This window comes from Lates calcarifer, linkage group LG8, assembly GCF_001640805.2.
Source record: "Lates calcarifer isolate ASB-BC8 linkage group LG8, TLL_Latcal_v3, whole genome shotgun sequence".
Lineage (NCBI taxonomy): Eukaryota > Metazoa > Chordata > Actinopteri > Centropomidae > Lates > Lates calcarifer.
In genome coordinates this window covers 6,642,546-6,656,669 of record NC_066840.1, presented here as the reverse complement: position 1 = coordinate 6,656,669, position 14,124 = coordinate 6,642,546, and the positions used below count along the sequence as shown (strand labels likewise).

At 43.4% G+C, this 14,124-nt stretch overlaps 1 protein-coding gene across 1 annotated transcript in view; it reads left to right on the top strand.

The window, feature by feature from the left end:
- The first annotated feature begins 1,228 nt into the window (after positions 1-1,228).
- gria1a (glutamate receptor, ionotropic, AMPA 1a) overlaps positions 1,229-14,124 on the top strand; it is a 65,700-nt gene continuing 52,804 nt past the window's right edge. Inside the window, 3 exon segments of the mRNA XM_018675486.2 lie at positions 1,229-1,351; positions 1,497-1,998; positions 2,168-2,302. Coding sequence (XP_018531002.1) covers positions 1,911-1,998; positions 2,168-2,302 — 223 coding nt within the window. The 5' untranslated portion in view covers positions 1,229-1,351; positions 1,497-1,910.

Sequence of the window (14,124 nt, the reverse complement as noted above, 5' to 3'; positions counted from 1 at the left end):
TTTTCTAAACAAGCACCGGGGCATCACACCATAGTGTGGTTTGCAATCAATCTCGTGTGAATATCGCCAGTGTTGGGGGGGGGGGGGGGGGGGGGGGCATGTACCTTTCTCTTCAGGACATAATTGGCTGTAGCTGTCAGTAAATACATGGTTTAAATCATAACCCCCCTTATCAGCTGCTTGCCAGTCCTGCGTTGTGTGTGAGAGGGAGGAGGGAGAGCATGCGAAGCGCAAGTCCTCTTTCACATTCAGAATTCGCAAATTTCATATTAAGCCAAGCCAGTTTAAGGAATGAATCTTGGCATTATGAAGCCTGTTTTCCAGAATGTGGCTGTCTCCCTTCTAAACTTTCTCAAACTGAATTTTTTTACTTGCAATTCAAATGGCCTTGTACTTTCAGCTCCTGGTGATTGAGAACAGATTTCTCAGGTGGCAAAGTACAGTAATCCCTGGTGGAGATGCTTCCATCCATCCAGCCAGCCACCCATTTATTGTATTTATTTCATAATCCTGTATTACAGGCAAAGGCAGGCAAGACCTCCAATCATTCTCCTCACCACTGGAACCAAATGCAGGTTGTTTTTTTTTTAAACAGGAAAATTATATGTGGTCTTACTGCATCATCATCATCTGTTTTGTCAGTTTTTTCTTAATAATGTACCACAGCATGTTGGTTCATAATAAGTAGCCTACATAGAGAGATGTGGTTTTAAACGATATGTTCCTATAAATTTCACTGTGTGAAACTATACATGTTATTTGCCTTGTTCCGGTGCTTTCAAAACACACATCATATCATTGAGTCCATTTGGATGTAAATAATACAAATAGTAAATCTTCCTTCTGAAAAAAATGACAAAGAAAACCTAATGTTGGAACTGAAGCAGAGTAAAATGATGTGGACACTGTATGTCTTTTTTATTGTAGTATGTATGTATGTGTGTATAGATAGATAGATAGATAGATAGATTGATTTGTATTGATTGAATATATAAAATGAAAGTAAACTGGGCTGTTTTACTTTCACAAGATATTCTAAATGTTGTATGGCTATAGGCGAACAAGTGTGACACATTTTTTTTGTCTTGAATTGTGATACGTATACAACCCCCCCACAAAAAGTGACGTTGAACATTATAAATATGTTGCTGATAGTAATATGGATGCTTTTTGCACCACTGCCGGAAAGTGAATGGATATCCATGAAATCCCGTGCGACTCCTGAGGGACCTGTGGGTGCGCTCTGAGGGTGTACACTGCAAAAAATATCCATCCGGCGAGTCACTTAGTCAAGTAGTACTGAGTGTGAAAATGTCCTTCTCTCTCAGACGTGAAGAAATCATTCAGTAAGGTGAGATAACACCATTTGTTTCTTGTGCACAACAGCTTTTCTCCTTTTTTCTGTCACAGGAATGTTTTGTCATTTGTCCGCATGTCATGTTCTTTGTTACTGCTTCGTTGCGGTGACACTTGTTTCTCGACATTTCTTTAAACAGGCGAAATTTTTTCCTGCTGGCAGCAAATAAGTGGATTCATCTCGCCGCATTGTGCAAGGGGAGGGGAAAAAAACAGATTTTTAAAATTGACATTCAGACTCAACAGCTTGTCAAGACGTGGGGCACGGGTATTTTTTGCAGCGCGGCTAATGCTGAAGTCATTCTCCGTCTCATACAACAGCAGCCAAGGACAAGAGAGCATCAGCAGAAGAGAGGGAAAAGAGGAGAGAGAAAGGTGCCTCCTCTCGCCATTTGCGTTCATTGTCTCGGTGCTGAATCGATGTCGGTGTGAAATGCTGCTGCTCTGACGGGGAGTGCGATAGGGAGGAGAAAGCGAGGGATTTAACTTAAACACACGGACAAACCTATGCGTGGATTTCGGCTCTTTTTCCCTTCGCCAATGCAAAAGGAAATATGCAGCGAAGCTTCACCATCCTCTACACCAGTTTACTGGGGATGTGCTTGGGTTCAAGCTCAAGTTTCCCAAGTAACATCAATATAGGTGAGAATGACGCACAACGCATCAGATGTCTTTGTCTCGGCATTAAAACCTCTATTTCAACTTTATCCCGTGTCTCCTTTTTTATGTGTGTGTGTGTGTGTTTTCCCTGATTTCCCCTCGGGTCCAGTGTGCCCAATATTAACTCCTGATCCTTTTTGTTGTTCAACAGGAGGATTGTTCCCAACCGAATCGCACGAATATGAGGTTTTTCGGTTCGCCCTCTCGCACCACCAGGACATCCCCAAACTGGTGCCGCAGGTGGATATGGTCAAGATGGGGAATAGCTTCTCCATGACATATGCCTGTAAGTATTATCTCAGTGGAAACATATCATAACCGCTGCTATTTCGCTATGTTCCGCCTGTTTCCCTTCCTCTCAGTCTGTTGCTCGACTTGTTCAAGAGCGCCTGCAACTCCATGAGTAGGATAAAACCTGCGCAGGCTATAATCGCACATATCATAGGCCTACAGCAAAGACTGGCATGTGTTAGAGGGTTATCTTATTAACTGTTGCGTGGGATCAAGGAGGACTTATTTCCTCTGCCTTCCTCCGCGTTATTGCAGCGTGATTTTTGCGCTCCGGGCGAGCCACGGGGATTTCAATCCAACCTCTGCAGCAACAGCAAAGACCTTACAGTCATTTAACATCAGATTTTAAATGAATTGTCAAACGACTGCCACCGATCCCAGTGCGCGTTTCCTTCTTTAAACCGAGGTAGAAAACAAACAAACAAAAAGAGGCAGAGCGCAGATCAGGGCTCTCGGGCGATGTGAACAAAGAGGGGGGACGACTCTAAATGCATTTCTAATTAGCCACGGATCACAATCCGATTATCTTTTTCTGGCAGAACACACACCATTAAACCCTCCCACCCTGACATCTTTTCAAAAACGCGCGCACATGCACGCACGCACAATATATATGTCAACTTTTAGGACTTGAAGATTACCTGCTCTGTCTTAGACAGATTTATGAGTATCTGTAATAAATTTCTCAGTGGAATAATTGTGACAGCATTTTGAATTAAGATGATAGCGGTAGCCAGTGGGATGCAGGATTTATGGTCAGTGAGGAAGTTTAAAAATCATTATTCTGAGTCCCTGGTCAGAGCAGTGGGGACGCCATTCTCCTGTGGGTGATAATGTGTACCATTATGCCAGCCAAACAATAACTCCTCGTCTGGGCTTCACAAAGGAAATGCCAGTCTAAATTGTTTCTTCTTTGTTAACCCTGCACTTATCCCTCCTTTGTATTCTGACAAGATTTTGTCGCCCTCAAGGCTCTCCAGCCGCGTTTTTCCCCTCCATTCCATCCTCGACTCCTCTGAGTTTGCCCTGTGGCTCAGTCACGCTCACTACAGTGAAGTCGCAGACTTCCAGGAGATACCCTCTGACAACTGTTCCTTCCTGTCTCCCTGCCAGGTGTGTGGCATTTCCTCGGTGACAGACATTTGATTGCTTCTTTCAGACGTCGATTTTTGCATTTCCACTTTTGATACCTGCCTGGAATTCAAAACCTGGTCTTTATTCCATCTCTGCTGGCTGTGCAGTCGCTGATTTCAATCGCAGAATAAACAGTGAAGTGGGAAAAAAAAACATAATGCAGTTTTATAAAGACACAAAATAGAAGCATAATGACATTCTGACTCTGAGCTTTAATGTAATGTGGTTGTAGCAGTTCTTATGAGATTCAGTTATGAGCTTAGAATTAGATTGGAAATAAAGCATTATGTGCAACAGTACCCATGCAGATTTATAGACATTCAGCGTTGGCTGCCTCTAAATGTTGAACGCCATCACTAAAAGGAAATTTACTCTCATCTGTCAGAGTATAGCGCAGATATTCCTGCACTTATGTATTATTTAGCCTCGTCTTCCCACCTGTCCATAAAGCCAGACTTTATGAAGTTCATCCAGTCCAGACTCGGCTTTACAGCGTGTATTATTTCACAGAGATGTCTATAAGAAGATAATAAGAGCTGTGGAAAATATTTAGAAACCTGGATAGTCTCTAGCAGACATCCCCCTTCCTCACACACACACACACCTCCCACTCGTCCCCTCCCACCCCCCACTCCCACCTTAGCTATTTAGGCCGGGGAGTCAGGCAGAGCTGTGTAATGAAATGTAAACACACCCAAGATGCCCTCATTAATGAGATGGTCCTCTGCTCAGAAGGGAATGTGATGTGAATATGAGGGTCAGGCTGCTGCTGAAAGTTTTCTGGGGATGTCGCTAGTGGACCAGACATGAGCACATAGCAGCAGGGAGGGATGGTGGGTGGGGGGGGGGGGTTCATTAATGTCTTAGTCACAGCATGCACCCAATGGAGAGGCAGCAGCTTATACAGTGGGTTGTTAGAGAACAATATGATGAACATGCAGCGTGGCATACCTTCAGTTATCTGCCTTTTCCCTGGCTTTTTATTGGTTTGATTGGTATTAGTAACTCCAAACTCCATGAAAATATTAGGCGAAAATATGAAAACAGCTCTTTTACTAGAGACATTCACAAAGATTGATTATCCCGATCTGAAAGTATTCAGGTAACTACTTGAAACCGATTATTTGGCCAAGTCTCACGGCCAGTATTCAGGTTGTTACCAGAGCCAGACTCTGTCACCACTACAGGGTATCACCCCTGTCAGTCTTCCTGGCAATGCCATCATATTTGACATCTTCTCCTCATCGTGTCACACACATCACTGCGGTCCATAGGTATAGAATAGTGCGCTGTGGTACCAGAATGTCAGAAAGATTCACAGTGGAGGGAGACGGCAAAAATGAAAATGACACCTCCTCTTGCTGTGTGTCACTTGTTCTAAAAGAGTATTTGGATGTGGAGGCTATAGAGATGTGTTTGTGAAGGGGAAAAAAAAGAAGGGCTCCAGGGCTTGTTTGTAATGAGTCAGATGAGAAAAGCAAGCCTATTCCTGGGTTTTTTATTCAGTAAGCCTCTATGGAGGAGTGTGCGCATATGTGTATCTGCATTTGGGTGCCCATTCTGTCATCTGTGTAGGAACGTCTTGAGTGACTGACAGTTCACCTCTGTAAGTGCGCGTGAGCGTGGGAACGTGCCCGTGGGGGCTCTTGGGTCCATGAGTGTGAAAAGCAATGGGTGAATGGGCCCTTGTGCACGGGGATGAATGGAGCTCCGGATGAGGGTGATACTCATCAGCTGGGTCTTATGACCAGCCACTTCCCTCCTGCCGCACACACACACACACACGCGCATGCACACACATGCACACACACTCCCTGGCACCTGCCTAAAGAGCAGGAGAGTAAGGGCAGGGGGGTTGGTGTCGGGGGTTGGGAGGACTGGGGCAAAGGTGAAAGACAAAGCAAAGGGGAGAGAGAAGGAAAACGTAATAGATAGAAACATTAAGTAAAGTGCAGTGACTCATTTTATTTCCCGCCTGTGGAGTCATCAGTGTCGTAATGATGATGGCAACATGTCGGCATAATGTGAGACAGGTGACTGGAGCTAATTTGCATTTCTCTGTCTACTCCTTACTTTAACATACACAAGTCATAAAGCAGCAGAGCACCTATATTTTTTAGCATTGATTATTATGGATCATTCCTTTTTTCTGTATGTGCCTGTGTTTTCACCTTTTAAGTGAAAGCACTCACTGGACTGGCACATTTTACATGTTTCCAGTGGTTAAAAATAAACACCAGGGATGCTGTGTGTACATGGAGAATATTAGTCACTGTTCCCCTCAGTTAGATACCACATTACCATAATCTGCTATTGACTTGGTTTATAATAAGGACGTCACTGAATCGCTAGCTTCATGTCAAATCCCCTGCCGGCTCACGCCTATATTATCTGCTTTTCTCTTTGATATTCTACACGTGTGTGATGAGATTTAGGTTAAGCTTTGGTTATTTTTGGGTTTTTTTTTTTTTTTAAATCTATGCAGAATACTACACCTGGCATCAAAATGTAACATTTCAGACTGAATTTTGAATTAGATACACATTTAGCTTAACGAGTCAGTAACTCGCATTTGATTTTGTGTCCGGTTCAGCCGTCCTGATAATAAACCTTTCATTAAGTCTAATTAGTGTTCATGGAAAAGACGATTTGTGTTGTCAGTGTGATGTAGGCTGCAGTATTTCCCTGGGTCTCTGAGGGTCGGTTAAAGAGGACTGGAAGAGGATCTATGAGGCAGCCATGATCAATGAACTGAGCACCGCACTGAGGCCTGCCTGGCCGATCAATAAGGCACAGATGAGCGGAGGGTGGAGTGGGGTGGTGGGGTGAACGGGTGGAGGATGCTTCCCCTCCAGGCAGGCGTAGAGGACAGGTATGAATTACTGTCGGATGATGGGATGTATGTAGGTCTGTGTCACAGAGAGAGTGTGTTATAGGTAGAGGTCAAGTCCAGGGGTGGTCGAACGTTCAGGGTAAATCAAATCCTGTGTTGCTGTATATAAGCTGAACACATTACAGCCCATTCATTATTGTACTTTGAAGGTATTGGATGTATTTATCAAGTTCCTGTTAAAACTGGAAGGCTGTGATCAGATTTCCCTCGCGAGCAGAAAACTGAACCCTACTCTTCGCAGCAGGATGTGATGTCACAGGTAAATAATCGGGAAATACTGAACAAGGTGATGCTGATATTCTGATAACTTCCTGTTATATACGGTGACAGCAGCCACTAGAATTAATGACTCCTCATGAAGAATTATGAGAGAAAGTTAGCTGTTTGCTGTGGAGGTTAGTGTGTGGATGCTTTGATTTCTTTCCATGTTGAAGTCCCATTTTAAAGGCGCTGTTGAATTCTTCACTAGCACTGCCTTCCATTGTAGTGACTGAGAGGCAGAGTGGTATGACTCAACATAAAAAGATAATTCCACTTGTTTTATTTAGTTGCACTCATCAAGTTAGTTGCTGTGATTTGGGAATGCTGTGTCATCCCTACAGAGAAGTCTGTCTAAGGCAAGAAATATGGGCAGTCAGACAGGCTGGTTTTAAACACACCATCAGGTTAACCAAAGCTATTTGAAAGGGGGAATCAGGGAAAATGATGAAGTTATTACCTAAGCTGACTTCCTGTTTCAGCTTTATCCTACTGCTCTTACAATGACAGACCTCTCAGGTGTGTTTGCTTTCAGTTCAGCTCAAAATAAAGTATTTTAGAGCAGTGGCTCCCAACTCTTTTGGCTTGTGACCCCACCAATACAAGCAATGTCTACTTGTGACCCATAATCCCTGCTTCCATATGACTGTGGGTTGTAACCAGGGCAACAAAGATAGCTATTTTTTATTTGAACTATTAAAAATAATTGAAGAGGTAATGACCCCCAGGCTGGGAACCACTGTTTCAGAAAGCCCGGCTAAACTGTAGTCTTGTTTGAATGCCACCCTAACCCTGTGTCGCCATGTTCCTACAGCTCAGCAATAACTTTAATGAGTTCAAAATTTTATGTCCAAAACTGTAAAAATAAGTCCCAATAAGTAATAAACCGAAACTATCATTTAACATAAAAAAAATGTTATGTTTTCTGTGTCCATTTACTGCAATGCCTGGCTCAACTTTTCCCTCATCAGTCTAGTATCATGACCTGACTACTAAATAGAAATGTGTGTGAGCATGTGAGACAACTTCATGAAATTCTGTGGTCACACACTTGCACACACACAATATCTAACAAGACACAGAGCTTGAACAGATGCATTTAATGTATTATTCAGTGCAGCACATCCAAAGCTATCGCTCCATGGAGTTATAAGCATAAATATGTAATAATAACCCCCGCAGAAAAAAAAGAAAATTGAACTGGCTCTGTTAAGCACTGTTGTGCTTAAAAGTACTAAGCTCTACATAGGATCTGCCTGGAGAAACATCTTTCTCTTGGATACTGGATATTTATGTATTTCTTTATACGCTACCCTTTTTGCTCCAGTCTTAACCTGCTGCGGGGGCAAACAACACCCCAGAAAGGAGCATCTCAGCTGGGGTGTAAGTGTTAAGAGGAGGAGGGTGTGGGGGAGGTGGAGGTTAAGCTAAAATATCAGACCTGGTGGCTGGTGTCACTGATGCTCTGGGGTGTTGTATTTTATTGTGTAGCCACTGTGTCAGTCATTGAGGTACAGCTGCTGTGACTGACTTCCACAGTGGATTCACGTTCAGAGGGATTACCGCACGTTCAGTGTGTTATTGAAAAAGACGGACGAATAGCAGATCACCGCTCCCCCCTGACTGTTTGGTACATGACAGTTATTTGTCGAGGAGAAAACAAAGAGAAGGGGGAGGAAAAAAAAGAGAGAGAAAAGAAACTGACGGTAGTTCTCTTGGGCCACAGTCTGGCAGGTGCTGGTTTGATGAATGAGGAGGCTCTGATTTTTTTTTTTTTTCTTGCTCCAGAGCACCAGGGATGGACAATGGCCCATAGCAATCAATGCAGATCAGCCAAAACTGCTCCCCCAGCAGCAGAATGATAGAGTGTGGAGCAGAAGGGGGGGATAGAGATTGTTTGTGTGTTGCGTTTGCTTGTCTTCCTTTGAAAAAGAAAGACAGAGGGAATGTGCGCATGGAGCAGGGGTGAAGGAAGAGAGACATGGTTGGGAAGGAGAAAATAAGCAACCTGTCATTTAATCTTCTCACCTTCTGATATGGCCATTTTCTAAGAGCTGCCCGCCACATGAAAGTAACCCCAGTAGCCATCCTGAATCTTAACATTTGAGAATTGAGCTGCAAAGACAAGAAACCAGTCTTTATCACACATACAATTCACCACGTGAAAAAACACATGCACTAATGGCTGTGTCCACTCTGTTTCCATTTGTTCTTCTCATTGTCTTTCCAAGCCTGCTCTGAATCCTCCTCTGTATTCATACAAGCTCACCAAGTATTTAAAACAAATCTGTCGTCTCTGGAGGTAATGGCAGCCGGGACGTGGAGGTCTGAGCTGAGACGTGTGGGGCTGGCAATTAGAAAACAATGTGTTCGGGGATGAGGACCAGGATTTGTGCTGCGGGGTGGAGGGACGAGCGCCGGATGATGGCAGCTGTCATGTTTTTCGCAGGAGTAAAGACAGAAGCGGAGTCCCTCTTTTGTCATACAGCACATCTCAGGGAGCTTCTGTGTACTTTAATGAGGAACAAAGTCTACAAGCATATTAAACATTGTGACATAGCGCAACTGCTCTTACAGCGACAGCGCAAGACTGCTACTGTCATCCGCACAGCCGTGCAGATGCCTGCAGTACTAAATGACTGCCTTGCCACAACACCGGACCTGCAACAGTTGCTGAAAAGCTGGATGAAGCAAACAAGCTGAGGAAAACAAAGAAAACAACAACAAAAGATAAACACATAATTATGAGTTCACGTGTTATTCTGGTTAGCTCTAATGCTAACCTTGTGGTCACATTAGATTGACAGCCTAAATTAGCTTTGTATTTGTAGCAGTTTGTTATGGAGAGAAACAAGCAAATGAACTGTCTATAGCTCCTGTAAAGTGAGCTGAGTTCATCGTATTAGTGTTAATATTGGATTTTATTTTGATATAACCGCCAGTGATGGCACATTTGCAGCCATTCTGCCAACAGTTTGTTGACATGTTCTCTTAACAAAGAGGGAGATATCATCACTATAATAAATTCCACATATCTTGGACATGGAATTACAAATCAGAAGCTGATGTGAATGGTTTTTCCCATGCAGCTGCTCATAATTACACTTTAAAATCCACGTCGTGAATGCAGCATGCAACTCTTAGACTCATTTTTAAAGGAGAAGAGTTTTAAATCCTGAAGTGGGCTTTCTCTAACTTAATGAGATGCTGTTTGACTTTGGAAAAAACACTACATTGGTGCACATGCTAACATTTGCAGCTCATACTACAGCAGACAAATGCACAATTTAATGCATTCCTTAGACTTTTGTTCTTGTATTGTTGGTTTCAGAAACCACTGTCCAAACTCTTTATATACGCAGTATTGCTCTTACTTCAGCCTCATGTACTTGAACCCCATGAAATCCTCTGGAAGCTTGACATCCCCATCATGCCAAGTTACCAGTTAAACTATGAAAGTATGACAATAGTTGTTTAGGAGAGGGGTTTAGCAAACTGTTCATTTTTACATTAGTGTGATGGAGCACCTTGATTGGTCATGTATTTAAATTCACTGTATTAACCAATTCAGATATTTCTGTCAGGTCATCCAGGTGTCATCTAATAGCGTATAGTACTGCATTACTGCTCTTGAATAGATGTCAGTTGCAGTGCTGAAGTTGTTGACAGAATGCATTTTTACCAGTTCCAGCTTCCAAAATAAGAGAATATTCTCTTTTTCTCAGTTTCATATCCTTTTGAATCAAGTATCTTTGAGTATTGGACTGTTGGTGTAACGAAACATGGTAAACATGGAACATTAATGTAGCATTTACAGCTACATTCATAAATTCTGCTCAGATCCATTATGAACACTTTATTTCCCAGTGGCTCGGCTGGAATTTGTTGAAGACAATTGTTAATTTCTGCAGCAGGTTCTAATGAATTAGCATGCAGTTTGTGTCTTTGGCTCTTCTTGCTCCACATATCCACCTCCATCACTTCCTCTGTCAGAGAAATGAAAGCGTGTGAGCGAGACCATCCCTCTGCACCTGTCGACACTGATACGCAGATGGGGAGATAATTGCGAAGGGGTGATTGTTAAGGAGATAATTGGAGTTTCCATACCCCCCGACAGGAGTTGGTCTGGGCCGGGTTTCTGACCCGCTGCCCAGGTAAGCATTTATTCAGCAGGCGGCTGGGCTCCACAGCAAACCAGATTGGAAACGTGGCGGGGAACAGCGAGGAGGAGCAACAGTGGCCTAGCATGAGAGGGTTAGAGAGTGAGGCACAGGAGGAGAGAGAGAGAGAGATGTTCAGAGCCGAGGGGAGTGCTCTCACACCCTCGATTACCCATTTAATGAGGCGACGCGGTGCCATTGTTTTATTACTTAGAGGAAATAGGAGAAATCTAGATTTCACTGTGTGGTCCCTGTGTTTCCCACTGCTATGCTGGCATCTGTTCTTTTTGTTCACAGCGGTCTCCCTATTCATCTCCTCTCAAAGACACTAATGCTTCTGTTTCTTCTCCTCTCCAGCAACCAGCTTCGCCGTCTGTCTGCCCTCTCCTACATTTTCAAGACACACTTGCTCTTCGGCTCATCCTTATTAACCTTCCATTACCCCCGTTTCAGCTAATGTAATCTCTCATGAGTATCCAACGCTCTCCGACATTAATCTAAGAACTGTTTGGCTGGTCATCTGCTCTGATCACTGCTGTTCCCAGTGGTGGAAGCTTAAGAGTTTAGTGTCTCCCTGTCTCCTTCCATTCTCTGTTCTTTATCTCTTTTCCATCTTTACCTCACCTATTACTTTTTTCCTTCTGTCTTTTCCTCCCCTCTCTCTATTATTGTCTCTCTTTTTTGCCACACACACACCGGTAGCAGTGGTGACATAAACACAGTTTTATTGCTCACTAAATCTCTCTTGAGCTTGAGGAGCTGAAACTGTTTATACCGGGGAACAGCGAGCGCACCTCTCTGGAGCACAGCACTCCATGGGGCATATGGGTACTCTAGAGAGATGGGAAGGCAGTGATGCAAAGCCCAGCCCCCTTCTAAAGACCTGTTACATATTTCCTATAGAATACACAAGGACAAAATAACCTCTCAGCAGCACACTGACACGATGTTATTGAACGTTTTGCCTGAATCATCCAGAACAGATTTTAAGTTGTTTGAGGGAGACAGTAAAAACCTCTTCCTCAGTCACTTCTGGAGACACTCATGCAGATCAACGGTGGTGCTGCGTTTCGGTCCCCAGGGCCCCTGTCCTCTGCACAGAAGGAGATTGATTGCACTGTGTGAGTCATGCTGTGTTGGAGGGCTCACGGAGTAGGCCTCCCCCACCCATCACCTGAGGGATTCTTCACAAGCACAAGCTGTGTGTGAGACTCGCTCTTGTCAAAACCAGCGAGACTTTTTTTTCTTTTTTTTGTGTTGGGGGGGGTGGGTGCATGATGGGTGCATCAAGTGTGTTCAATCTGAACAGGTCCTGAATACATGTGTACATGTGTGTGTGTGTGTGTGTGTGTGTGTGTGTGTGTGCGTGTGTTATGTGCACGACGGGTATCGACTTCTTTTGCTAGCCCTCTCATTAACATAGCTGATAAGCTCTCTGGGAAGATGGATGGGACCAGAGGGACCACAACATGCTCTCTGTTTTTATTACACACATCATCTGACAGTTATTAGCCATGGGTGGCTGAGTGGAGGATGATTGTGTGCGTCTTCCAGTGTCTGGTGTCAGATGTGTTTATCTCCCCTCAAAGTGCTCTGTGGTTGATTGAGTGACCCTTCACCCTTGTGGAGGTGTTGTATATTACTGCCTGATGTGACAGCAACCTCCCTGCTCCTATCATCCCTCATTTTTTGGAAGGATACCTTAAACTAAATATGGAAAAGATACAGTAGCATCCCCAGTCTGGCGTACCTGCTTTCATACAACAAAGTTCCTGGCCAGACATGATCCAGGGATGTTCTGGTTCATGACTGGCAATTTAGCTGCAATAGTTTATAAAATCACCTGGACAGATTTGTTCAGCAGCACATGGAAGGGTTTTATGCTGACACCCTCTTGTGCTATAGGATTTATGACGAAATATGATAAAATGCTTTGCAATACTTTAGCTCAAAGTACAGCAATACTTTGAGCTAAATGCTAAGAGATTGCCAACACATTGATGCCAAGCAGGTGTTCATGTCCATGTTCATCATCTTACTATAGCAGGTTAACATGCTAACATTTGGTAATTAGCACTAAATACAAAGCACAGGTGAGGTTGATGGGAAGGCAATGCCCATACCACTGATATGGCTACAAATGCTCAACCTTCTCAGGTTCTAGCCTCTCAAATGTGAAGATGTGCTGTTTACTTCTCTTTTGTGTCATGATGATTTAAATGACTCTGAAAAAATAAGACCTCTGAAGTTGTTGTCTTAGGCTGCGGGAGATTGTGATGAGCATTTTCAATAAATTCTGACATTTCATTGACTAAATGATTAAATGAATAATAAAAAAAAGAAAATGCTGAAATGTTTTTCATTTGGTCTTGACTGAAAATGAAAACAGACTTGACCTCATCAGGCATCAGTCTGAAAGCTGTGGTCTTTTGTTGTAAAGGTGACATTGGGTGGATATCATAAACCCAGGTGCAGTTGTAGGATTGAGGCTCAGTGTATGAAGGTGGTGTGTGACTCTGGGACTCAATCTGGCAGGGTTATGCTGAGGTGGAGGAAAAGCTAGGCTGGATTTAGCTGCTCACTCTTCCATTGCATAGTCTTTGCTCACGGATGCCCAAAGGAGAAAGAAATATGATTTCATACTGTCAGGAAACAGATTTTTTTTTGGAGAGTTTGACCGTAAAAAGAAATACATTGAATGGAGAATTGTACATAGTTGATGAGTGGATACGATGTGCAACTTAATCGGATGTCCTATTTTGTGGATTCACTTGACATATCAGTCTACAGTAGTGGGTCTCTATTAAAAAAAAAGACCTTTATGGATGGCTGAACAAGAACCCTCCAATCAGTATGCCCCCTCCAGCTGAACCCAGCTTCCTGATGCTGTGAAATTCCCTCTGTACTGTTGACCTTAATGTTGCACAGGATAATAGCATGCAAGTCCCAGGGGAGAAAAATAGTAGAAACCCTCTGTTCCTTCTGTGTGTGGAGGCATATATTGTATATGATGTCCTTATCAGAATTTGTTGTTTGCATGTGGTCACAGTAAACCCATGAGGCTGGAACACATGTGTTTACTGAGGCAACACACACAAAAGACCTTGCCTATATTGATTCTTGCAAACCTGGTTGTGCCCCCCCACCCTCCAAAAAAAAAATACATTTCAAAAATGGTTTTGCGACTCCTCTCGGTACAATTCAATTCAACTGTATTGATTTTTTTTTTTTTTTTTTTTGACATATCAGGCAATGTGGAGCTATTGACAAAAGAATCACACATGCACACAAGGGGGCTGCTCTGTAATACCTCAGCCCTGTACACAGGCTAGTTACCAGCTCTAGTGGAGCAGCTGGGAGGCAGGTACCAAG